Below are 23355 nucleotides of genomic sequence, written 5' to 3'. Positions count from 1 at the left end.
CCAATACCGGTAGATGGCGACATCCAAGTGCTCACACATCGCCCGGAGAATCTCATTATTAGAGTGGCGTAGTCGCTCCCAAAAGGAAGCTATTCTGGAGCGAATAATCGCGAAGAAGTCGGGCATTCTTGCTGATGCGAACATGATGGACGCACTACAAAATCGTGGTAGTTTCATCAGGATGCGGTAGGCATCATTGTACTGCACCCTGATGGCACCATACGAGCGTCTTGTGTAGTTAAACCATAGTTGGCAAGTGTACAGGTTTTGACAGAACGCTCTGAAAAGAGTGTTCTTAACTTGTTATTGTTTTATTTACAGTACCGGTAACGACAACTTCTTGAATGCTCTAAGGCTGGGTTACCATTATTTTAAACAAATGTTTGCAAACCCAATTTGTTTAAACATGTTTTAATCCTGTTTTAAACAAAAATCTTTAAGTTGAGTTTTTTTTAATTATTTCCAACCCAGCTTTGAGGTTGTGGTGGTGATGAATTTCATCGCATTAGCATTAAGGGTGCGTTTCCACTAAAACCGATATCAGAAACAGAGCATGCCAAACCGCACGCTCCGCGTATTCATTGCGATGAGGTGTAAAGGGTTTTGTGTTTATCTACCTGCGCGAACAAAAACTTCGTAATCGGAGCATTCAAGAAGTTTATTTTTATTCGAATTTAAATAAAAATCGTTTATCTAACACACTTCCATTAAAACTGCTTCGAATTGTTAGTGTTAGTTTCGTATTTTGTATAGGAAATATTATTTAGGATAATATATTAGGAAGGATTATTTTATATATAGTAATAAGTAATTTAATATCTTTGTCATCTCACCAGAGCCAAGTATCCCTGTCTACTAGCAATAAAACTTGCAGATGTGTATTCTGGCAAGTCACTTGCACTATGTGAATTCACGCAGCTAGTCAATTTTGGCTTAGTTTAAGCTAGAAAAAAAATTACCATAACAGTGATTTCTGCAAGTTCTATTGCTATTGGATACTTGGCATTAGACGTAATAGATGACTGAATATATTATTATGATTCCAGCCGATAAATGTAATAGAATCTTAGGAACCCATTAATGTGAATAAACACAATTTCTTTTCATGGTATTAATTCCCAGAATAATATCACTCAAACTATCGTTAGTGATATCTATAGTTCCATACTAATATTGTAAATGCAAAAGTGTGTCTGTCTGTCTGCTAGCTTTTCACGGCCCAAGCGTTCAACCGATTTTGTTAAAATTTGGTACAGAGTTAGCTTACATCCTGGGGTTCCGCGGTATTGTAAAAACCTTACTACACGCGGACTTCATCTAGTCCCGGACTTCATCTAGTCCCGGGCTTCATCTAGTCCTTGAATGAATATCTTTATTGGAGTATACCCGACTAGTTCAGAATCCGTCCGGGGTCCTTTCCCATAGAACCTGTAAGTGCCGCGTCACGCGCGACGACTCCGGACGGGCTGGAAACTTTACTAGGACTATCACGAACGTGCGAACTGGGTCATAAATCATTTTTGCGGACCTCTCGCTCGCACTTTTATTTTGTGTAACAGCAACAAAAGGATTTATCGATAGTCGAAAGCGCCCATACTTCTTACCTGCGTCCGAACGGCATCGTTCTGATAACGTCTTCTGCGGCATTCTCACAACCCTTGATGATTTATGACCCCTTTCACACGTTCGTAATGGCCTTACTATAGTCGGGCATACTTCGGCCAATCACGTGAGTGATCGTTAGATATTTATAAAGATAGTAAGGCAAAAGTTAAGGTGCCTTCAACGTTCAAATTTCTTACGTCATTCCGTATTTATTGTTTTCATATTTTGAAAGTTTTGTGGGTTCCTATTTTTTTATTATTAAAGTATGAGAAACAGAATAGACCCCTAGAAATTTTGGTTCATGGAGTAAACACTGATTTGAAACAGTCGTGTTTTGATTTAAATAGTTTGTAGTAATTTTGTCAAATAAAAATAGAAAAGGGATCTCCGTTTAGGGAAACAGAGTGGAGCGGGGATGTGTATAGTTGACCAGATTTTTGTCACATGGCTTAATAAAATTGTCGCGACAATTTGGTCTACTCAACACATCTTCCGCTTCAGTGGGCATACACCCTTATGTGGGCGTTAGGGTGCGTTTCCACTTAAATGCAGTGGAGCGGATATGTGTTCAGTAGACCAATCAAGTTGTCAATAATGTCTTTGGTTGAAAACACACATCTCGGCTCTGCTCCGTTTCACTGGAAACGCACCCTTATAGTTAGGCAAGCGTCCTTTATCATATTATATGTGAGGATGTATGAGGTTTACTTTCAGTAGAAAGATCTAAGTAGGTTTGAGGTAGACTAGCGGCACGATTAATTGTATTTTCAAAGTACAGAAAATAGATTACTCCTTAGGTACCTACTTCATAGGTCAGATAAATTAGAATAGTTTTGTGTTTGATTATGTAAGTGTGCAATTTTGTAAATACATTCTCTATATTAGATGACTACTAGTAACCTTGCTTTCAATTTACTAACGCTTTAATATGAAATTAAGTGCTAATTATTATTATCACTTATTAATACAGCCAAATCGATTAATTATAAGAACAAAATCAATAGTGGCAATAAAATAATACCCCATGTAACATTTTGTTGGTCACGTTCATAATGTCGACCTTTTTCTAAAAAGCTACCTCCAAAAAGTAATTTTTGAGTTATCGCGAGAAACGTCTCGAAACTAATAACGAAAACTGATAATTCCCATGTTTTTGTGGCTAAGTGCTAACAAACTACTTTATGGGGTTAGCCGCTTTTTAGCAAAAGACGGCAGCAGAATAGCTAAATAGTACCTAATAATTATTCTGTACAATATTATAAACAATAAATTGTATTTTTCCACTGCCAGTATTTCAACATCCATATTGAATAAGTGTTTAGTTATAAGGGTAGAAGAGAAGATAATTTAGTTTAGTAGATTAGCGATAGTATTATAAGCTATCTAAGTAAGTATGATTTTTAATAATTTTTTGGTAATAAAAATGAAATAAACATAGCTGGGTTTTTTCTGTACCTACCTACCTACAATTTTTTCGGACAGTTCTCTAAGTTGTAGTAACTCAAATTGCGCCAGGAAAGCTCGCCGACTCAATCAACCAAAATCATCAGTCTGGCCACTTTCTACTAATCACTTTAATGAATTATATATCCTAAAACTGCTAAACATTCGTCGAGAATCTGCCTAATCAATTATATTGGTGAAAACCGTAAAATTCTTTAGAGTAGTTTCTGAGATTAGAGCGTATAGGCGTATATACTATACTATATATTTCAGAAACTACCTACTACCCATAGGCACGTACCTTTTTACATATTTTTCCCGTACCTATTTACACGACGGAAAATCATAAGAATGTCAATGCTACGCTGTTCTCTCCAGTCGATGATAACTCAGTTATATGACTGGAGTCTGGCGCCATCTCCACGGGCGAGGGAATCGCTACGAGTCCGACCTACTATCGTCGGCGATTGCCCTGTGGTAATTGGTCTATAAGAGTTGTATCGAATCTGGTGGGACGGGGAAGGCAGACTATCGCCCCGATTCTCTCGGCTGTGGAGATGCGGCCTTTAGATTTTTCCACCAGCACTGCGGCCGGCCGTAGTGCTGCGATTGGTTGCGATTAGCCTATTACTGAAAGTGGATCTACTCCCAGAATGTGAACCGCTTAAGCCCATAGTCCACCACGCTGGCCAAGTGTGGATTTGCAGACTTCACACACCTTTGAGAACGAGCTCTCTCAGGGATGCAACCTGCCGGTCTCGTCAATATGACTGTTTTTCTTCAACATTAATGCTAGTAGACTAAGAGCCCTTGAGGGCCAGACCCTTGAACTTTAATATGTCTTCGGTGTCTGGCAGGGGGTTGCCACGATAGGTACTAATAACTGGCAATGCATGACGTGATTTCTAATACTATTTCCGAAGAAAGGTCAAATGTGGTCTAAAACGAAATCTGAGCACCCCGACCCCAAGCAGTCTTGTCTGTCTTACCCCTATAGTGTTATTGCAAAGCTCGAAGCCAGAAGCTCGCGAAGGAGGTCCTGAACGAAGATCGAGTAGGCGAAGCTGAATGAAGGGGCGACGGGCGACTTCTGGCGTAGCCCATTTAAAAAAACTTCACATTTGGGTCCATCTGGGTCTCGTCATCCCGCTGTATAGTAAAGTAAAATTTAAAAAAAACAAAACCAAGGAGTCGGCGGCGGGGGATGGTGATATAGGCTCACATGCCCATCTTTCCCCCTTACCCCCACCACTTAATTCCTGTAGTTGGTTTCTAAAGCACCCCCTGGTCATCACGAAGCAATGTCTTTGAGGGCAGATGTTACCTATACGCCTCACGAGCATTCGCCACATCTCCCTGCTGACCGACAGCAGGGTACACTCGTGCAAAGGACTGCCCACAGCAAATTTAATTTGGTCGGTCTAGCGCAAGAGCGACCTTCCTCACCCTCTTTTTTTCTTATTTCAGCTTTTATAAAATAACGAAGTCTGGCCCTCTAGGGTAATAATAATAATAATGTTATTTATTAATAGTATTAATAGTAATAGTGTTCTGTGGTCATAAGTCTATAAATGTACACATTGTATAATGCAACTCCGAAAGTTGGTTGAGGTGAGTTGAGGGATTAAATCCGAGCCTCCCCATATAAGACGCCGACGTCCTAACCACTAAGCTATCACCGCTCGCCTTTTTATTTAGTTTCCTCGATTTTTGATACATAATTGGGAAATAAATCAATTATTTTTTATTTAAAATACGCGCCTCTTGACCTATTTCCCGCCAAAAAGACACAACCACAGAACACCGACCACAGTATACAGAATAGTAAATCATCCCACAGATTAATAATATCACTAGCGGTGGAATACATCTGAGTCTGTGATGCATAATAGTGTTGTGCTGTGATGTTGTAGGTACGCAACTGGATGGCAACTAGGCTCAAAAGAGTTAGAACCCAGAGCCGTAAAATCAGTAAAAAAAAAAATGGATAGCAGCCTGCAGCTGTCTGTTTTGTTCTCAGACTCAGAGGTTTTCTGAGGTTTTGTTGTTATTTCTTAAATTCGATCATTTTAATTTCCTATATTCAATGTACTCTGTGATTTCTGTATATTGTATTAAGAAGTAATCACTTTATACTTGAATTCTACCTCATTCGCATTCCATACTACATGGTACATGCATTCTAAAATCTTCAGCCATACATCATGTCCACCCGCGAGATATTAACGTTACAGTTTGGTCATTATTCTAACTATGTAGGAGCACATTTCTGGAATATACAGGAATTAAGTTTCGACTATACTGGTACAGTAAAAGCGGAATGCAATCATGATATTTTATATCGGGAGGGACAGACCTCGAACGGAGAGGTAACCTATACTCCTCGCTTGCTTTTGGCGGATTTGAAAGGCTCTTTGAACACATTGCCATCCTCAGGGGGTTTAGAAGAATCTCAAGTAGAAGAAGATCTTCCGTGGAATAGTGTAGAGAAAATAGAAGAACCAGCTGCCAGTAAAAATGAATTATTAAAAGACATTGATGGTGAAATTCCTTCAAATATAAAAGAAAAACAATATAATTTAGAACAAGATGTAAAAACCTGGACAGACTACTTATATCCTAGATTTCATACCCGTACAGTCAATGTTATAAAAGAATATCAACATGGAGATGAAAACGTAAGATTATTTTTATACTGTTTTATATTTAAGTATAGATTTAAAATTGCAATCATTATCTAATAACTATTATTTTATCATTTTACAGTAATTATGAGTCCTTTCTCAAAGCTTTTTTTTTCTGAAAACCCTATATTTTTCTTAATAAAGTTCATTTTTTGTTAATGTTGTTTCAGGAAAGCTTTGACTACAGCTGTTCTGGCAGGTCACTATGGAAATCTGATTTTGGAGAAACATTTTCTGATAAAATCAGAAAATATGTAGAGGAATGTGACAGTATACAGGGGTTCCATATAAACTTTGATTGCACTGATGGTTTCTCTGGCCTCGCACTGGGATGTATAGAATACTTGACTGATGAATACACCAAAAGTATTCTAGCATATCCTATAATAGCATCCCATTTTTCAGATAACAATCTGTCTACTGAAGATGATAGAGAAAAATCAACTTTAAAAGACTCAATAAGATTAGTTAACATGGCACTATCTATGGAAGAGTTGTCACAACATGCCACCTTGTTTGTGCCTTTATGTACTGGTGAGAAAGGATGGAGAAAGCCAGGCAACCCTAGAGTATTTGACTACATTAACTATATGCCAGATCAATATTATCATTCCTCTGCAATACTCGCATCAGCTATGGACACATTGAGTCAAAAATATAGACATAAAAGTAATTTTCATACAATGTCTGATGTATGTGCAGACATGACTGGGTATGGTAGAAAGATGGCTGCAGCATCACTTGGGATGCCATTTGCTATAAATGAATCTGAATATCTAATCGATCATTTAAATACTACCACAAAACCTCTGTACACTTCTATTACACCTAGCTGTAAGATTGCCACAGATAAAATATTCCAGCTTATTACCGTAAGAGGAATTCCAGAATCCTATTTAAAGGCACCATTGAAAGAAGCCAAAGAACAAATGAATCTTGCTGCATACAGGTGCAGCAATGTAAAAGAAATGTTTGAATTGTATTTCCAAGCTAATAACTTTCTTTCTGCTACAAATGTTACAGTATGTGAGAAACCATTAGAACTGAAAACACCATTTCCAAATATTTTCTCTGATAAGCTTAATGAATATGGGTTTGTTAAGAGTGAAAATCAGCCACAAAAAGTAGAAAGCTGTCCAGTGATAGCAGGGTTTCACAATGGTAATTTTATGGCAGACATGATTGAAAAACTGCACAGGGACGTTAGTAGGATTAAATTTGCAAAACTACATAAATTCCAGGAGCAGGGACTTGAGGAAGCTGATTACAAAGAAGGGTTAGATAGGTTGGCAGAATTCAAAGACAACTATGAGGATGATTTTGAGCTTTAAAATTAAGTATAATTCTATTCAAGTATTTTGTTAAAATAAATATGACAATTCAAAGTGTAGAAGTCTTTGTATTTAATAAAATAAAGTAAAATTCATATATCTTTATTATGATGATTTAGATAAAATAAATCATATTTCATTCACACAATTGCATGTACACATTTACATCCTAAGCGTAAGACTACCGTGATCACGTTGACCGCTCCAGTGCCCTCTCCTTCATTCTTGTAATAAATGCTGCACCTTTGTTCTTTCTGAAGTTTTCGTAGGGGTCATTCAAATTCACTCCAACTCCTGAACATACAACCAAATAGAAAAATATTAATAAAATCTAATTTACTCAATTTGTACTAGTACCATCTACCAAGACACTTCATAAGGCGTGTTGTGAACAAGATATTTCCTTTAGATTCTTAAGTTTAAAAGATGGATGGATCCTTAGGATTTTTGATGTAAATTTTGGGGGGAGGGCCCCAAGTCTGATCTTAATACCTACAACAGTTTTTATTCTAAATAATATCTGTCCCGGCTTTACTCACGTGTGTAGTCGACGTTAGCCCGACTAGTTTCGAACCCATACGGGGTCCTTTTTCAAGGGAGTCCATTCGCGCACGTGCCGCGGTTTTGACTCAACACAGTTTGAACAGTTTTTACCCCTGATTTTCAAAGCAAAAAAAATGTAGGGAGTTCCCATATTATGCAAGTGTCTTGTATTCTATGCTATACATATAGCCCGCCCACATTCCAGCCCATCTTCCTACTGCCGGAGTCGCTCACCTTTGTATTGGTCCTGTTTGTCGCGCACGGCGCCGCCGCTAATGGGCTCGGCGATGCCCTGCCCCGCAGCTCCCAGCCCGCCCGCACTCCAGCCCATCTTCTGCAGCAGCTGGTGCCCCTTGTTGCTGGAGTCTAGCGTCTGTTGTGAGGGGCCGGGGTACACGCCACCTCTGTTGAACAGTAAATAAAAATTGTTAAGGTGGTGCATAGCATAAGCACCAGCAATGTGTACTACATACTGGATTAGCCATTTCAAAAAGATTTTTATGATACAAGCCTTTTGAGCAGCATTTTCCTTCCATCTTCGCAAAAATTTGCCCGACCATCGCCATCGCCTCAGAGCTATTTCCTTGCATACTGGGAGTTGATGAATGGTACTCACAGAAAACTGGGAGGGGTGGGGGATCTCGATCGTTCAACACGCCTCGAGCGCGGCGGCGACGACGCCTCGCGCGCCGCGTGCCGCTCCGCGCGCTCCCGCGACCGGCTGCGCGAGCGAGACCGCGAGCGGGAGCGAGATCTTCTGCGACCTGTTGGAAGAATGTATATATATAAAAGGAAAAGGTGACTGACTGACTGACTGATCTATCAACGCACAGCTCAAACTACTGGACGGATCGGGCTGAAATTTGGCATGCAGATAGCTATTATGACGTAGGCATCCGCTAAGAAAGGATTTTTGAAAATTCAACTCCTAAGGGGGTTAAATAGGGGTTTGAAATTTTGTAGTCCACGCGGACGAAGTCGCGGGCATAAGCTAGTCTAAATATATAAAACGAAAAGGTGACTGACTGACTAATCTATCAATGCACAGCTCAAACTACTGGACGGATCGGGCTGTTTGGCATGCAGATAGCTATTATGACATCCGCTAAGACAGAATTTTTGAAAATTTAACCCTTAAGGGGGTGTAATAGGGGTTTGAAATTTGTGTAGTCCACACGTTCAATAATAGTGGCATAGGCTACTTTTTATCCCAGAAAGTCAAAGAGTTGAAAAACCTTAATCTACTCAGACGAGGTCGCGGGCATCAGCTAATCAGCTATAAGTATATGAAGTTCAAATCTGTTCAACAGGTACTAAAAAAAAAGGTAAAAAAAAAGGTACAAAACTCGTCCAGCTGTTTTATTGTAAGTAAAGATTTGTATGGATTGTAATAAAGTTCAAAAATAGCTATAGGAGTGGTCTAAAAGTGTGTATCCAAAGGTGGATAAATACAGGTTGATAATTATGAGGGATAAGTCTTTAGAATTATTTATTTAATATTATGATATAAGAAATCAAAAAATAACTTAACTTTGGACTTACTCTCTCTATCTCTGTCTCGCCTCCACGTGTTTTTTCTTCTCGGTGAAGGCGATCGTGATTTTGACTTTTTCGGCGACAACTTTTCTGGCGATTTACTTAATGACCTGAAGAGTAACAATAATGTAGTAAATATGCATAAACAAATAGTTATTTCTATGTATAAAAATGAATCGCTGAATGTGTTGCTGATCGCAAATCTCGAGAACAGCTGAACCAATTTAGCTAATTCTTTTTTTATAATATTCCTTGAAGTACGAGGATGGTTCTTAAGGAGAGAAATATTAAAAAAATTAAAGAATTGACTGTTAGGCGATACGAAGTTCGCCGGGTCAGCTAGTTTAATATAAAAATATGTGGGCAAAAACATAAAGTCCTGTTTGTCCTGAAAGTCAAACAGGGAAAGTTTTCAGAAAAAATTGTGCCTCAACAATATTACTGTTCAAATAACCACCTAGAGCTAGGTACATAACTTAAATCCCTTACCCATATTATAAATGCAAGTGTGTTTGTTTATTGGTTTGTCCTTCAATCACGTCGCAACGGAGCAACGGACCGACGTGATTTTTTGCATCGGTATAGTTAAAGACCTGGAGAGTGACACAGGCTACTTTTTATCCCGGAAAATCAAAGAGTTCCCACGGGATTTTTAAAAAACCTAAATCCATGCGGACCAAGTCTCGGGCATTAGCTAGTCAGAAATAAAATTTGCATTTTCAACTACATAAGTATGTCTGTGTTTGTTGATTCATCATTCCCCTCATAATAATTGTCATTACTTTTTGATAGTGTCGTTGGCTTCGTGTCTATAGCCTTGCTCCGTGAGTCTATAGCCTTTATGATTATGACGTCATGGTAAGTCCAATATGGTGGGATATGACAACTTAAAATACTTTAAAAAGTTAAGATTTAGAAATGTAATGTAAAAAGTAAAAACGTAAAGATATCCAACATATACAAAAGAAAACAAATAGTAAAGCTACGGCGACACCTGCGCGTCATGATAGCGGAATGCAGGGCGTGATACGGGAGCGTCCACGACGCGAATCTATACGTGCACATCTACGCTACTGTTGCAGTAGGTGTATAGTACGATTCAAACTTAAATGCGTCTGCGTGAAGTTAGCTTTGCGATCTTGCGCATGGTACACTCGAGAACTACGTCACTTAACGGGCGGCGGTAGGTTCCACCACAGCTTAAACAAAGTAACTTCTCAACTCGACTGTACAAACAAACAAGACACGTATAGCGAGAGAGAGTCGCATTAAGGAACTGGCGGCAATGTAGGAGCGAGACGTGCGCTGTTGCCCTCCTCGCTCCCTCGGACGACCTCGGACACCCAAAATGTGTGTTCTGCGCAACATCGTGCGCAAACATCATGGGCACATTTACTTTTGAATCGTACTGTACATCATCATCATCATCATGATCAACCCATCGCCGGCTCACTACAGAGCACGGGTCTCCTCTCAGACTGAGAAGGGTTTTGGCCATAGTCTGCCACGCTGGCCATGTGCGGATTGGTAGACTTCACACACCTTTGAGAACATTATGGAGAACTCTCAGGCATGCAGGTTTCCTCGCGATGTTTTCCTTCACCGGTAAAGCAAGTGATATTTAATTAATTAAAACGCACATAACACCGAAAAGTTAGAGGCGCGTGCCCGGGATCGAACCCCCGACCTCCGATTAGAAGGCGGACGTCCTAACCACGAGGGTATCACAGCTCATCATCATCATCATAGCTTCATCACAGCTTACTGTACATGGCGGCATTAAAATATCTTGAGGCGAACGCAGCTCGATGATGCTTTAGTCCTTGGTAATATTTGTAAGAGAGATGTATGTACCTGTATCTTCTGCCGGGTGGGGTGGGTTGTTTTTGTAAGTCTTTAGGGATGGGGCTTGGCGACTTTGACCTTTGTCTCAAGCCTTGGGCGATGGCTTCTTCTTTGTTCTTTCGAGCTGCATTTTTCGCTTTGTAGTATTCATATAAACCTAATTTCTCCCAACCCTCACTGTGAAAGTTAAACAAAAAAGTAAAATACTAAATTAGAAACACAGAATACATCGTGCGCGCATCAAATTAAAGTGACAATTTTTTCTATTAAAATAACTTGCAGAATATAAAAAAGATTAAATAGCACTTTAAAAAAAACTTTCTGCAGTACAATTTAAAGATAGCTAAATTTGTCTAAATAGAGGCAATTGGAGGAGGTCTTTGCCAAAAAGTAGCAAACAGAGGAATCGAGGCAGTAGGTACAAGACTTAATAAATAAGTAATCCATTCTAATATTATAAATGCGAAAGTGTGTCTGTCTGCTAGCTTTTCACGTTTAACCGATTTCGATGAAATTTTGTAGAGTTAGCTTACATCCCCGGGGAAGGACATAGGCTACTTTTTATCCCGGAAAATTAAGAGTTCTCGCGGGATTTTAAAAACCTAAATCCACGCCGACGAAGTCGCGGCCCATCATCTAGTATAATATATGTATTATTAAATGTTAGAAATAAGTTAACTTAGAAATACTTAAAACCTTGTAATTTAATTTGTAATCTTGTGCCTATTATAAGCGACCATAATATCACCATATTATTGAAAAATATGTCTTGCAGAATGGCGCAAATCCTTTGCATACTTACTTGTCTCTGGGTCTTTCATGGTTGGGCGAGGCGTAGAAAGCATCCACAGCCGCGAGCAGTCTTTCGTTGGGCGCTGCGGGAGGCGGCAACCGAATTTTCGCGGGGTCTAATGGTTTGTATCTGTCGTCTTCCAACTAGAACCAAACTCCTTATTTTTAACAAAATATCATAAAGAAAAAAGCTATTTTTATCTCTACATAGAAGGAAACATTATGGCAATTTAAAATATTTCTAATAACAATGCCTATGTCTATAATTACACCAGTTTATTTATATATTTTCACTTCAATACATGGAGTAGTAATAGTCCTAGCTTCTGCAGCTCGATTGCAGTAGAATGATCGCAATCATTTCTGATTGGTTGACGCTAGCTCACTATGGGCTACAATGTAATGTAGCAACATGAATAGCATAATTTCAGCCAATCACAACAATTAATAATGATTCATGCCGTTTTTCTGAATTGACCCTTTTTCTTTACAGAACCTAGTACCTACTGTCAGAACATGCACATTTTTTTGAATTTTTGTTATGTGGACTGACTATCACTCATTTAAAAATATTAAAAAAAAATCTAAATATATTTTTTTTGCAATTTCTCCTAGATCATTTTGATAGTTAAATCGATTGCTAGACCATGGTCTCGGTTCTCATATTCCTGTTAGCATGATTGCTGATACTAAGATCAGAATATTTTCTTTATATTCACGTGAAAAAGCACTCTTAATCGAATTAGTATTTTGTTTATTCACATTAAAACACTCTTAATCGAATCATCCTATAGCAAAAACATGACTTACCATAATGAGTGGTACCATTAACCCTGCTGGCAATTCGAAATAAGGTACAGATGGCATTAAGTCTTCAATATTAATCTCTGGGAATGGAAGGAATCCAGGTGGGGGTTTGCTCAGATCTGGAAGACCGTTTTGGAATGCTAACATGGGAGGCTCTGGAGGTTCAAAGCCGGGGGGAGGTTGTGAGAAGTTTACGTTCGGGAGGTTTGATAGATCAGGTTCTTCCGTGCTCTCTTGTGTCTTTTGACTTGTGATTTGTTCGAATGTTTGACTGTCGTAGCTATTTTCGTTTCCGCTTATGCTATTATTGGAAGGATAGTTGTCTCCACTCTCACTGCCGTATTGTTGGTGACCAGAATTGAAGTTCTGGTCGTACCCTGAATGTGTGTGTTGTTGGTAGCTCTGATCGTTGAAATTATTGTTTGGAAACTGTGGTGGGACATTGTTCTGTTGTTGGCTTTCTTTGTTTTGGTCCTGGTTGTTGAGTTCGAGCGCGTGTTTCTGCATCTCCATCTGTTGTATTTGCTGCATTGTGTGTGCGACAAAGGCTTGATGCTGGGTTTGATAGCTGAAAATTTAGTTAGTATAAAAGAAACTGTCTACCAGGTTGTTCAGCATTTACCTGCTAGAATTAGCTCCCTAAATTTTGGAATGATACAAAAAGCACTTTGCTAGACAAATTTAAGTAATATGATAAAAAAATTAGACCTAAATGAAAAATACATACTTTTCGAATGTGGACTTAGTTTGCTGCGTCAAATGTGCAATGGCATTAGAGTGCTGGGCGATCAGGTTGTTTTGGTACTCTTGGTAGGAGCTCGTGGGGCTCTTCATTTTTTTAATGACCGCCGCGTCGAAGTAGTTCGACTTAGATTCCCAGAGGCGCAGCAGCTTGTTCAGTTTAGCCTCCTGCTCTTCAGTGACGGCTGAAACAGCGAAAGGATTACGACGTTGTCGCAGCAGCCGAGGTGAATCAAGCAAGTTACCTGTGCGGTGAACCACAGTTGATGATGTGTCTACATCTATTAAGTGTTGATGAGTATGCACAATCAGACAAGAGACCTAAATTCTTTGAGGACATTATTATAAATATGTTACCTATACTGGCATTGCAAAACATTGGAACCACCACATTTTCCAAATTTTTCTTGAGATCTTCAGCGTTTTTGCGTGCACTGTAATTAGGAATAATCGTATCATAGACACCGAATTTTGGGAGTGAATGCAAGGGTCATGAAATGTATAAAAACTTACTGAGTTTACATTTATTTATATAAAAGAGTACAGTTACATTTAATATCCATTATTAGAATAAAGTGATACACATTTCAAGGAATATAACACACTATAAAGACGCGCGGCATATATTTCTACTTTTGTCTGTGTAACAGTTTTGTCTCCCACATCTATTAAATTTCTCCCAACATTTTTGGTATAGCTTAATTTAAATTTATTTTGACTTTACAACAATGGAAATAAAATGTTCATGAACAATTCAATAAGCACTTGAACCGTTATATTCGACATAATATGTATTTGATATAATAATCAAAGCATAAAAACAATCAAGGTAATTTCGTACAAAGTTTAAGGCCCAGTATCAACTTAAGCGGAGCAGAGATGTATTCAGCAAACCAATCAGATTATTTATTGATTGATGATATGAAAAAAATATCACTTCGTCAATCAATAATATTTAATCTGATATGGTCAGCTTAACATATCCATATGAATTGAAATAACATATCCACGCCCATCTCCACTTTGGTGGATTCCAGGCTAATTTGACATGGAAGACATAAACTGTCATTGGAGAAAAGTAGATTGTGACTGGATATAGGGAATTGAATAGTTTCATTGTGTAATCTACGAGGACACTAAGGTTAAGATCTATAATAGAGCGCACTTTGACTTTGCTCAGACTTAAGATTGTGTTAAAACGAGACAGATTTATGAGAAAGATATAGCTGTCTCGTTTTAACTCTGTCTTAAGTCTAAGCTAAGTCAGAGTGCACTCTATAGATCTCACCATAAGAATCATTGCATTAAATACATCAAATTAACACATATAAATGAAGGTAAATAAGAAGCTACAAGAAAGTACACACACTGGGGTGCCTGGCACACTGTGCCAGGCACCCGTGTTCAGTTTGTTTTAGAGATGTAACCCCTTAAGCTTAAACTACAGATAGTAATGTGTATACTAACCAATGGTGAAGAACATCATTGATGAGGTAAATTATGTGAAGCTTCTGTGTGAAGGGAGCACCCGGCTGAGTGACTTTTCGCAGAAGATGCTGTGATATCACTTTTCCTGCATCATGTGATGTTGCATGTTGCAAAATCCAACCCTTTCCTGGAACAAATGGTACATATTATTATTAAGTTCATAATTATATTCAAATAGTAGTTATCAGAGTTATTCCTGCTAATACTATCTATCAAAGAATTCTTAATTTTATTATATGACCTGAGATTATTTTTGTTTATATTACTTATATTACAACTGTGAAAGTGTATGTCTGCTATCTTTTCACTGCCCAACAGTTTAACCAATTTTGATGAAATTTAGTACATCCCGGGGATGGACATTAAAGTGTTTACATGGGATTTTTAAAAACCTAAATCCACGCAGACGAAGTCGCGAGCATCATCTAGTAGTATATTATTATGTAATCACAAATTAAGGAATGGTTTCTATAGATTTCTGATCTAATAGATTTTGTCGTTTACCCAATATTTTATTTCATCTACTAGTTATTTTATACAAATTTTAAAAAAATACTAAGAGTACATTTGTACAACAATCAAGTTAATTTTCATAACTACATATTTAAAAAAAATTATACCTGTTGAAATGCTGTCCTTAGTACAAGTGTCAATGATCGGCTGCAGTATGGTATCAAGTTCAGAGAGACTAATGTTGTTTTCCTCCGCCATTATCTGTATGGTCTCCACTTGGGCCTTGCTCACTAGCTCATTGATTTTGGCTTGCTGTTGCTGTATCAACACCTAAAATATACCTTCGATTTATATATCACGTACATAATATTATATTGAATGAGTTTTATGCAATTCTGTTTAGATATTAGTAAAAACAGTGTAAAAGTCTCTATGAAAAAGTAGTAAAAGTTTTGAATCATGCTACCTCCAACGAAGATTGAGGGGAGAGGGGTAATTAGTTCCTCCTCTCACAAACCCTACTTGCCAGAAATGCAGTTGTTTAAAAAAAACATTAAGTAACAAAAAGTGCATTGCAGTTGTAAAAAGGGGCAGATTATATTTTATCATTTATCCACTAAAACCTTTGCATGAAAAGGGGGTCAGGTGCAAAATTTTCCAAATGGAAAACATCAGAAGACTCGCTTTGTCATCCCGTCACCAACTTAACCTTCCTTACAATGTCAGCGACCCGCTTCGTTCACGAGCCAAACATGCAGCTTCGAGCTAATGTCTGCTATAAGACCTACCTAACTGCCAAATTTCATGATCTTGGTCAACAGGAAGTACCCCATAGGTTTCTTGACAGACAGATAGACAGATAGACAGACAGACAACAAAGTGATCCTATTAAAAGGGTTCCAAAAAAATTCCGTTTTTCTTTTTGAGGTACAGAACCCTAAAAAATGGTTGTGCCTTGGAATTCGTTATTGAGAATTTTACTGTGAAAGTATATCAAAAATAGTAACAAAGCACAATATCTTGGCATTGCAAAAATGACAAAGTATGCTGTTACAAAAGTTTTAAATCAATGCATTAATTTGTATATTGCAATTGCAGATTGTTATATTTTCATGAGTACGCTGGGCTCTTAGGACATTAGGGGCCACAAAAGGTAGAACATTTCTATGGGCTGCAAATTATTATTATCCTGGTCTACTTAGTGGACAAAAAGTGTACACAGCATATTAAGCTGAGCTTACCTTAAAATATTTCAAATTAAATGATATCTTTACTGCTTATTTGGAGGAAAAATTCTTACAATAATCCAACTTGATTTTTGTTACTTACATGTATTTGTTTTATGATATATAACATTAAAAAATATAGAAGTAATTACTCCTACAGAGAAATATAATAAAATAGGGGTGCAAATTCAATATATAAATTTTTCACTGTTTACACCTATTTCTTAATCAAACATGCAACTGGAAAATTCATGCACTTCTTAAAGCAAAATCTACCTGTTTGTTTGATATTACATACTGAAATTTAAAGGAAGTCACAAAGAGTTTAGTACTTAATAATTAATTATATAAATGTCAAAATATTTCAAGCACTAACAATTTTTATTAGCTTTTCATCATTAAATATAGTTAATATTAGCTTTTAATTTTTATTAAATTATACAATAAGAATATTAAGAAACTTTACTAGAATTACATTTTGAGGATTATATTTTGTGTTTTATGTCCAGATGGAAGGTGTTACTGACAATATAAAACAAAACGGACTTACGGTGTGTTGGGCATTAAGATTGTTCTCAGACTGGGTAATCTGTTCCCTGAGTACTGCGATCTGCGCCGCGACGCCATCGCAGTCGGCGCGCGCGGGCGGCGCGGAGTGCGCCGCCAGCCACTGCTGCAGCGCGGGAGCCGCCGCCATCGACGCCGCCAGGCCCAGCTGCGCGGGCGTCGCGCTGGCCTGTTGGGGCAGTACATATTGCCTGTTCTGTGCCGTATAAGCCCCGGCGGGCGCAGGGGCCGCCTGCCCACCGGCCGATTGCTTTAGAACTATAAACAGCGGAGGGTCACTTGAAACGGTTATAACACAACGCAAGCAGCGATCGGGCGCGACCGCAGATTTATCTATTTCCACCATCGTCATTATGCTTACTTGCTTGCTCCGTCGTCACTTTGTACTGATAGTAGTTGAAGTAATCTCCGCCGTAGAGAAAGCTGAACTTGGGGTTGTTTTTTTGTTTGGTCTTGGTCATCTTTTCGAATTCCGGGCCATTTCTTGCGACAAACTGTGCTAGCTTGTCTATTATATTTCGTAAGTCTTGATCTGTAAATAAAATACGTAACCATACCTGCATTGCTAAACGATATTATTACATTGCGTAAATACTATGAAGAAAACTTTACCCTGTGGCGGCTGCGGAAGCTCCATTTTGTTTGGCGTTTTGAGGTTAACAGTCAAATGTTCTGTTAACGATGAGAATATTTGTACATTTGATGTTCTTTAATTAATGTTTCTGATAGAATAAAGCACGCATACATAACACACTTATAAGAGGTTTCTAACAAATTATTCTTCGTGCGACTTTACGACCGCCATTTATAAAAATAAGCCATAGACTAAAAATCACAAACAAATAAAAGTGAAAAGCAGGGTGAAGCACGGTGAAGTCGGGTCGATGATCTAGAAAATAGTGTTGGGCTTTGTGCTGTTAATGTTTTTTTGGACTATTGACCTTATTTTGCCACGCGTGTAACTGTGTGTTTGTGAGTTTATGAGTCCGATGGGAACCGCCATTACATACCATTACATAACATAACCATGTTCACTTATAGTCCATTTTTTATCCCGGAGTCCAAAATGACGTTCCGCGTGTTGTCTGTTTTTTACGGCTCATTAATAGTGATGTGATAGCAAGCGACTTAGAATAAATACCTGTAGAACACCAGATATGCAACTAGCGTGGCCCCCTCAGTCCCTCTCGCTCAAGCAGAGGTACTTATGAAATGTTATTCCGTCTATTTTACGTTCGCTTCGGCTATTGTAACTAGCCTAGTATACTGAAACCCACTATTGCACAATAACTTCAAAAAGAAAAAAACAACAAAATGAATCAATTATTTATTTACAATACTTGAATCAACATAACCTCACTTCACGTTTTTTGCCAAAATCTCACGTACAAATACATTTTGGCAAACAAACAAAAAGTGGCCATGTCAGTTTCTAATAAGAGCTTAAATGCATTTAGCTATCTCGCTTTAACAGTAAGTGTCACAATAGCCCCTACTTCTAATAGTCCTTATTCTGAGCTATAGAAGTAGCCTACTGTGTAGGTTGTGTGCTCTTAGAACGTGACAAAATGATTATTTTTTGTCCTTATCACCGTTGCCACTTTTTTTTGTTTTCCAAGATGTATTTTGTACGTGGGAATTTGACAAACAACGTGAAGTCAGTGGCCCTACCGCGGTTGTTTGACAGCTACAATGTCACGATCGCAATCATCTCAGATTGGTTAATGCTCGCTCACTATTGGCCACAATGCATTGTTGCAACAAGAATCGCACAAATTCAGCCAATCAGAACAATTGAGATTGTAATAATGATTGATGCAGGTTTTAGACAATCGCCCTACTGGTTAAGTTGACTCAACTATTTAAAAGAAATAATCGATTTATTTTGTTGTGTTTTGTTTTTAAAGTTATTGCGCAATGGTGGATTTCAGTATAACAACTAGGCTACAATAGTAGAAGCGAACGTAAAATAGAAGGAATAACATTATTTTTACAAGTAAGTACCTACCTCTGCTTGAGCGAGAGGGACTGAGCAGGCCACGCTAGTTGCATATCTGTAGATATAAATATCTGTGGCTTTAATTCTAGGTAGTGTCTTGTAAAAGTACTGTGTAGTCTGTGGTCTTGTGTCATTTGTTATTAGAGGCGTTGTGTCCCAATGTTATTGGTCTGTGGTGTCCCAGTGTATTACTTTACTCTATGGTTGTGTCAGGTGGTGTCACAGAGTACATTGAATATGGTGGTGTCAGTCATGTACTCTGTGGTGTCAGTTGTGTGCAGGGTCTTTTCACTCAGTACATTTTAGCCACAGTACAAAATCGCACAGGGTACATTGACTCAGACTTAGCTCGACAGATGGCACTAGTAGTAAGTTTTGTTGCCAACCACGCGCAACAGGTGGCACTACTTGTAAATTTTGTGGCCGGTCAGCAGTGTGACCGTTTGTGGCAGATTTCTGCCATTTGGGCAGATTTGGCTCCTAAATTTTAACTCTGGCAGAAAAAGCTGACGATTTAACAAAGTGGTAGATTGTGGCAGATTTCAAGGAAATCCTTATTATTTTTCTAATCTATCGCCCCACTTATCTAATCTTATTATTTTTCTAATCTAGCGCCACACTCACACACACACAGTTAAAGTATCAATTATTAATCTTGGCAATCTATTTTCGTCCTTATTCAAGCAATTAGCAAGGAGTGAAATGTAAAAATTCTTAAATGTGATGGATGAATGCAATAAAAAAAATATATATGAAAAGACATTGCTATGCTAGGAGAGTCAGACTCAGAATAATATTAATATTAAATTAAAAAGCAAATTCGTAACGTTTTTTTCTTTTTAAAAATTACACGGTAATTTACACGGTACTTATTCTTTTAGCTCATCCACCGTAATTTAATCAAGAAACACCGTATTTTTAACATTACAACACGGTAATTCTTGATTTACATATGGAAACACTGGCACAGTCACAAATTGTCAAGTCTGTGGTCTGTGTCTATTAAAAATTATTTATTTTCAACCACTTTTTTCCGAGGTTTTCCATTATCTCAAGGTGTTTATGTGATATTTTCCAACGACTTGACTTTGTTACTTGGATTTTGGTGATTCTGTTATAGTGAAGTGACTTGAGCTTTATTTTGAACTCTGACAACTCTACCGAGCAACTTTCTTTATTTCTTTGTACCTCTTTCAAGCTATTCGAAACTGCAAAGTATGGATTTACAGTGCATTGTGCTGATCGGGATGTGATGGAAAAAGCCATAAAACAAGAAAAAAGAAGAGCTCTATAAGTAGGTACCTAACTAATATAACCCCGATTACGCTTCTCGGACTACGATTTGCTGTAATAACAGAAAAAAAGTGTGTGCCCAGTTATAAAAATAAATAAAAGATTATTACCTTATTTATGTGTTTTATTGATTGAAATTACCCATAGAAAAATAGAAATAAAAGAAAATTTAAAACCTATATATAGGTACCTATCTAGGTAGCGTATATACTGTACCTATAGGGATTAGTATATATAGCAGATCCTGTAGTTGCAACTCAGCTCAATAGATGGCGTTACCAAAAAATAGGGACTGATGACTCTATACCCGTATATTCAATGTACTCTGTGGTTGTGTGGGTTGTGTGGTCATCTTTTGTTGGTGTTAAAATTGATTTTTTAAATAAATAAACAAAACACCGGTAAAGCTACTAGTGAAATATGTAAAATTTACGAATATTACTTACCGCATTCCTCACATGATTTCCTGACCAAATTTTTAATTATTTTTATAGATATGGGTCGCCGCAAATCGAAAAGAAAGCCTCCGCCAAAAAGGAAAGCCATAGAACCACTTGATCAACAATTTAACTGCCCTTTTTGTAACCATGAAAAATCCTGTGAAGTTAAAATGTCCGTAAAAAGCCCATTATGTCCATTTACCTTTTGTAAACCATGTACCAGAAGTTTGATATTTTGTGTCTTTTATACAGGGACCGAGCCAGGAATACCGCTCGAATACAATGTCGGGTATGCTTAGAAGACTTCCAAACCACAACAAATGTTTTATCTGAGCCCATAGATGTTTATAATGATTGGGTGGATGCATGTGAAACTGCTAATTAAGTACTGTAAGCTGTAAGGTTATTTTAAGAATCAATATTGTTTTTTTTCTAAATAGTACTACTTGTTTGTCTCAACATGACTTCTATAATAAATCAATTAAAATTCCATTAATTTATTATTGTAAATATTCTATACTGCACACAAAACAAGTGTATTCCAATCTAGCGCAATGCAGTCATAGTTATACACATTATTGTAGAAAAACAAAACACAGTCTAATTGAGAACCTCCTTTTATTGAAGTCGGTTAAAAACAGATCTCAGCTGGCATTGTGCATTATTGCTTACTGTCTATAACCTAGGCAACAGCCATGTTGCAACTTCAGATTGACTACCAATTTATCTTGTGTGCACTATACTAAATAATTATGAACTCCATAGTAATTTTGTATGGATTATTTTCAATTATTTGTGGTTGGAACTTTTATTTTAAATTAGGTACCTACCTATCAATGGCTCAACTGTCAGGTCAAAAGTACAGTTCTCCTTGAAACTATGAACTAAAATCATACATCTGAAACAGTTATAAATGGTGCCTGAGAAGTCATTTTTTATGCATTATATATGCCAAGCCATTTATCATTATAAAAAATATTATATACAAAAACATGAATGTATCTTGGTCTCATATGAATTGCTATATCATTCATCAGATTGTGAAGATACTTCGTACTTTTTGTTGTTGGAACTTCTGACATTACCACCAACAGGCAATAGGTGGCACAAGAGTTGCATTGCCATGCATGCCTGGATATTGGTCAGAAATATATTTAATTATGTAGTTTCTAAAAGATCTGTTGATTCTATTTTATTTTTGAAAATGTAGGTATTGCCAGAGATAAATTGCTGTCAAAATTAATGTTCATACATGTTGACAGTCCAGTGTATCCCCAGATGGTACCAGACTTGTCCAGTTAGTAGGGATTGCTACTGTCAAAATAGTTTAAAAATCAATTATATTTAGTTTCAGTAAATGAAATATAAAAATCTTTATTAAAATTATATTGTGAAATATAAAAGAAAGGGTATGATCGTGTTGATGTATTATTAAATAAAAGAGAACATTTGTTTGTCAATTGCTGTATTTTTTTATAATTATTAATAACCAACAATAAAATCATATCAGCAAAGATCATTGTCATGATTTAATAAATAAATATTTTAATTGAAATATCAATACTCCACTACCACTACTTATTATAAAACAGTAAGTCCCACTGCCGAATTTGTCTGTCTGTTCACACTAATCTCACAAACTACTGTAGGTACCAATTTTCTTCAATCAGAGATAGACGATTCATTGAGAAGATGAATATTTTATAAAGATTTATTAAATTAAGAGACATGGCCTAGTAAAAACAAATCGATCGATTGCGATTGTTAAGCAACGTTGATTCAAGTCGGTAATTTGATTGATGACCGACTTGGGCCTTTTTGTTTCCACCGTGCCTTGGAGAACACGTTAAGCCGACGCGTCATCCCAGTTATTATCACTAACATTCAATAATAACTAAAACTTAGTTAAGTTGTATGCAGAAGAATCTGGGAACCCACCTCATTAGTCTCCTACTATTAAGTCACTAGCAAAAAGGGATGAAAGCTGACGCTGAGAAAGTAAATTGGCCTATGATGATAGTTTTTGGAAGGGTCGGTAAAAATTACATTAGGTAGGTACTTGAGAGAATTATAATTTGTAATAATATTATATAAATAAAGTCATCTATCATTCTGTAAAATATCTAGTAGGTACCTGGAATAGTTACCAACTGGAAATCACATCTATGGTAACTTTGTGCCTACCCATGCAAAGTCGAGATGGGGTCACTAGTATAACAATATGCTTTAGGCTGAAATCTATAAGCGCACTTACAACCTTGCTGAGATTTAAGAGTGAAGCCACACTATGCGGTGCGGGGCCGCTGCGTCATCCTACATAGAAATCACTGTACTATGCTACACGATGAGTTACGATGTCGTGCGGCGCCGCAGCGAACTTGGGTCCAGAGAGACGAGGCCCACCTCGTCTCTCTGGACTCCCCTCTGGGGAGGGGTGGTGCGTTGCAACGCCATACTCTTTTGTAGGGGCGGCAACGCAATGCCCGTGTGGCACCCAATACTCAAATCTGGCCGAATGGCCTGTCTCAGAATTAAAACAAGACAGATTTATGCAGGGATATA

At 37.6% G+C, this 23355-nt stretch overlaps 3 protein-coding genes across 5 annotated transcripts; 2 read left to right on the top strand and 1 right to left on the bottom strand.

The window, feature by feature from the left end:
- Positions 1-5053: 5053 nt before the first annotated feature.
- mst (misato mitochondrial distribution and morphology regulator) lies at positions 5054-7117 on the top strand. Its single transcript, XM_034968987.2, has 2 exons — positions 5054-5726; positions 5903-7117. The coding sequence occupies exons 1-2, from the start codon at positions 5253-5255 to the stop codon at positions 7061-7063; spliced, it is 1635 nt and encodes a 544-aa protein (XP_034824878.1). The 5' UTR covers positions 5054-5252; the 3' UTR covers positions 7064-7117.
- A 32-nt stretch (positions 7118-7149) lies between these two features.
- scaf6 (SR-related CTD associated factor 6) lies at positions 7150-17889 on the bottom strand. Of its 3 annotated transcripts, none has more exons than XM_069498598.1 (14): positions 17674-17889; positions 17423-17593; positions 17045-17319; positions 15436-15598; positions 14795-14942; positions 13685-13761; positions 13314-13512; positions 12590-13154; positions 11790-11923; positions 10997-11164; positions 9139-9252; positions 8223-8372; positions 7841-8010; positions 7150-7357 (listed from the first exon to the last, which is right to left on the bottom strand). In XM_069498598.1, exons 1-14 carry the CDS (start codon positions 17696-17698, stop codon positions 7254-7256), a joined length of 2463 nt encoding a protein of 820 aa, XP_069354699.1. In that variant the 5' UTR covers positions 17699-17889; the 3' UTR covers positions 7150-7253. The 3 variants fall into 3 exon arrangements, with proteins under 3 accessions (XP_069354699.1, XP_034824873.1, XP_069354700.1); XM_034968982.2 differs by having other exon boundaries at positions 8223-8370; positions 9149-9252; XM_069498599.1 differs by lacking the exon at positions 17674-17889 and having other exon boundaries at positions 17045-17230; positions 17423-17558.
- Positions 17890-19291: 1402 nt separating this feature from the next.
- LOC117982620 (transcription elongation factor 1 homolog) lies at positions 19292-21285 on the top strand. Its single transcript, XM_034968988.2, has 4 exons — positions 19292-19311; positions 20686-20754; positions 20848-20965; positions 21046-21285. The coding sequence occupies exons 3-4, from the start codon at positions 20850-20852 to the stop codon at positions 21176-21178; spliced, it is 249 nt and encodes an 82-aa protein (XP_034824879.1). The 5' UTR covers positions 19292-19311; positions 20686-20754; positions 20848-20849; the 3' UTR covers positions 21179-21285.
- The last annotated feature ends 2070 nt before the right edge of the window (positions 21286-23355 follow it).

This window comes from Maniola hyperantus, chromosome 5 (genome assembly GCF_902806685.2).
Source record: "Maniola hyperantus chromosome 5, iAphHyp1.2, whole genome shotgun sequence".
NCBI classification, from domain to species: Eukaryota; Metazoa; Arthropoda; class Insecta; order Lepidoptera; family Nymphalidae; genus Maniola; species Maniola hyperantus.
The sequence above is the reverse complement of the archived record's forward strand: the minus strand, read 5'-3'. Positions and strand labels throughout refer to the sequence as shown.

What these genes read in the sequence shown, in the direction of transcription:
- scaf6 (XM_069498598.1), bottom strand. Translation starts at nt 17,698, where the DNA reads ATGGAGCTTCCGCAGCCGCCACAGG. An exon ending in ATCTTAATGCCCAACACACC is followed by an intron (nt 15,599 to 17,044) that starts GTAAGTCCGTTT and finishes GGTATATTTTAG; the next exon opens with GTGTTGATACAGCAACAGCA. An exon ending in GTTTTGCAATGCCAGTATAG is followed by an intron (nt 13,513 to 13,684) that starts GTAACATATTTA and finishes TCGCTGTTTCAG; the next exon opens with CCGTCACTGAAGAGCAGGAG.
- LOC117982620 (XM_034968988.2), top strand. Translation starts at nt 20,850, where the DNA reads ATGGGTCGCCGCAAATCGAAAAGAAAGCCTCCGCCAAAAAGGAAAGCC. An exon ending in AAATCCTGTGAAGTTAAAAT is followed by an intron (nt 20,966 to 21,045) that starts GTCCGTAAAAAG and finishes TCTTTTATACAG; the next exon opens with GGACCGAGCCAGGAATACCG.
- mst (XM_034968987.2), top strand. Translation starts at nt 5,253, where the DNA reads ATGTCCACCCGCGAGATATTAACGTTACAGTTTGGTCATTATTCTAAC. An exon ending in ATCAACATGGAGATGAAAAC is followed by an intron (nt 5,727 to 5,902) that starts GTAAGATTATTT and finishes ATGTTGTTTCAG; the next exon opens with GAAAGCTTTGACTACAGCTG.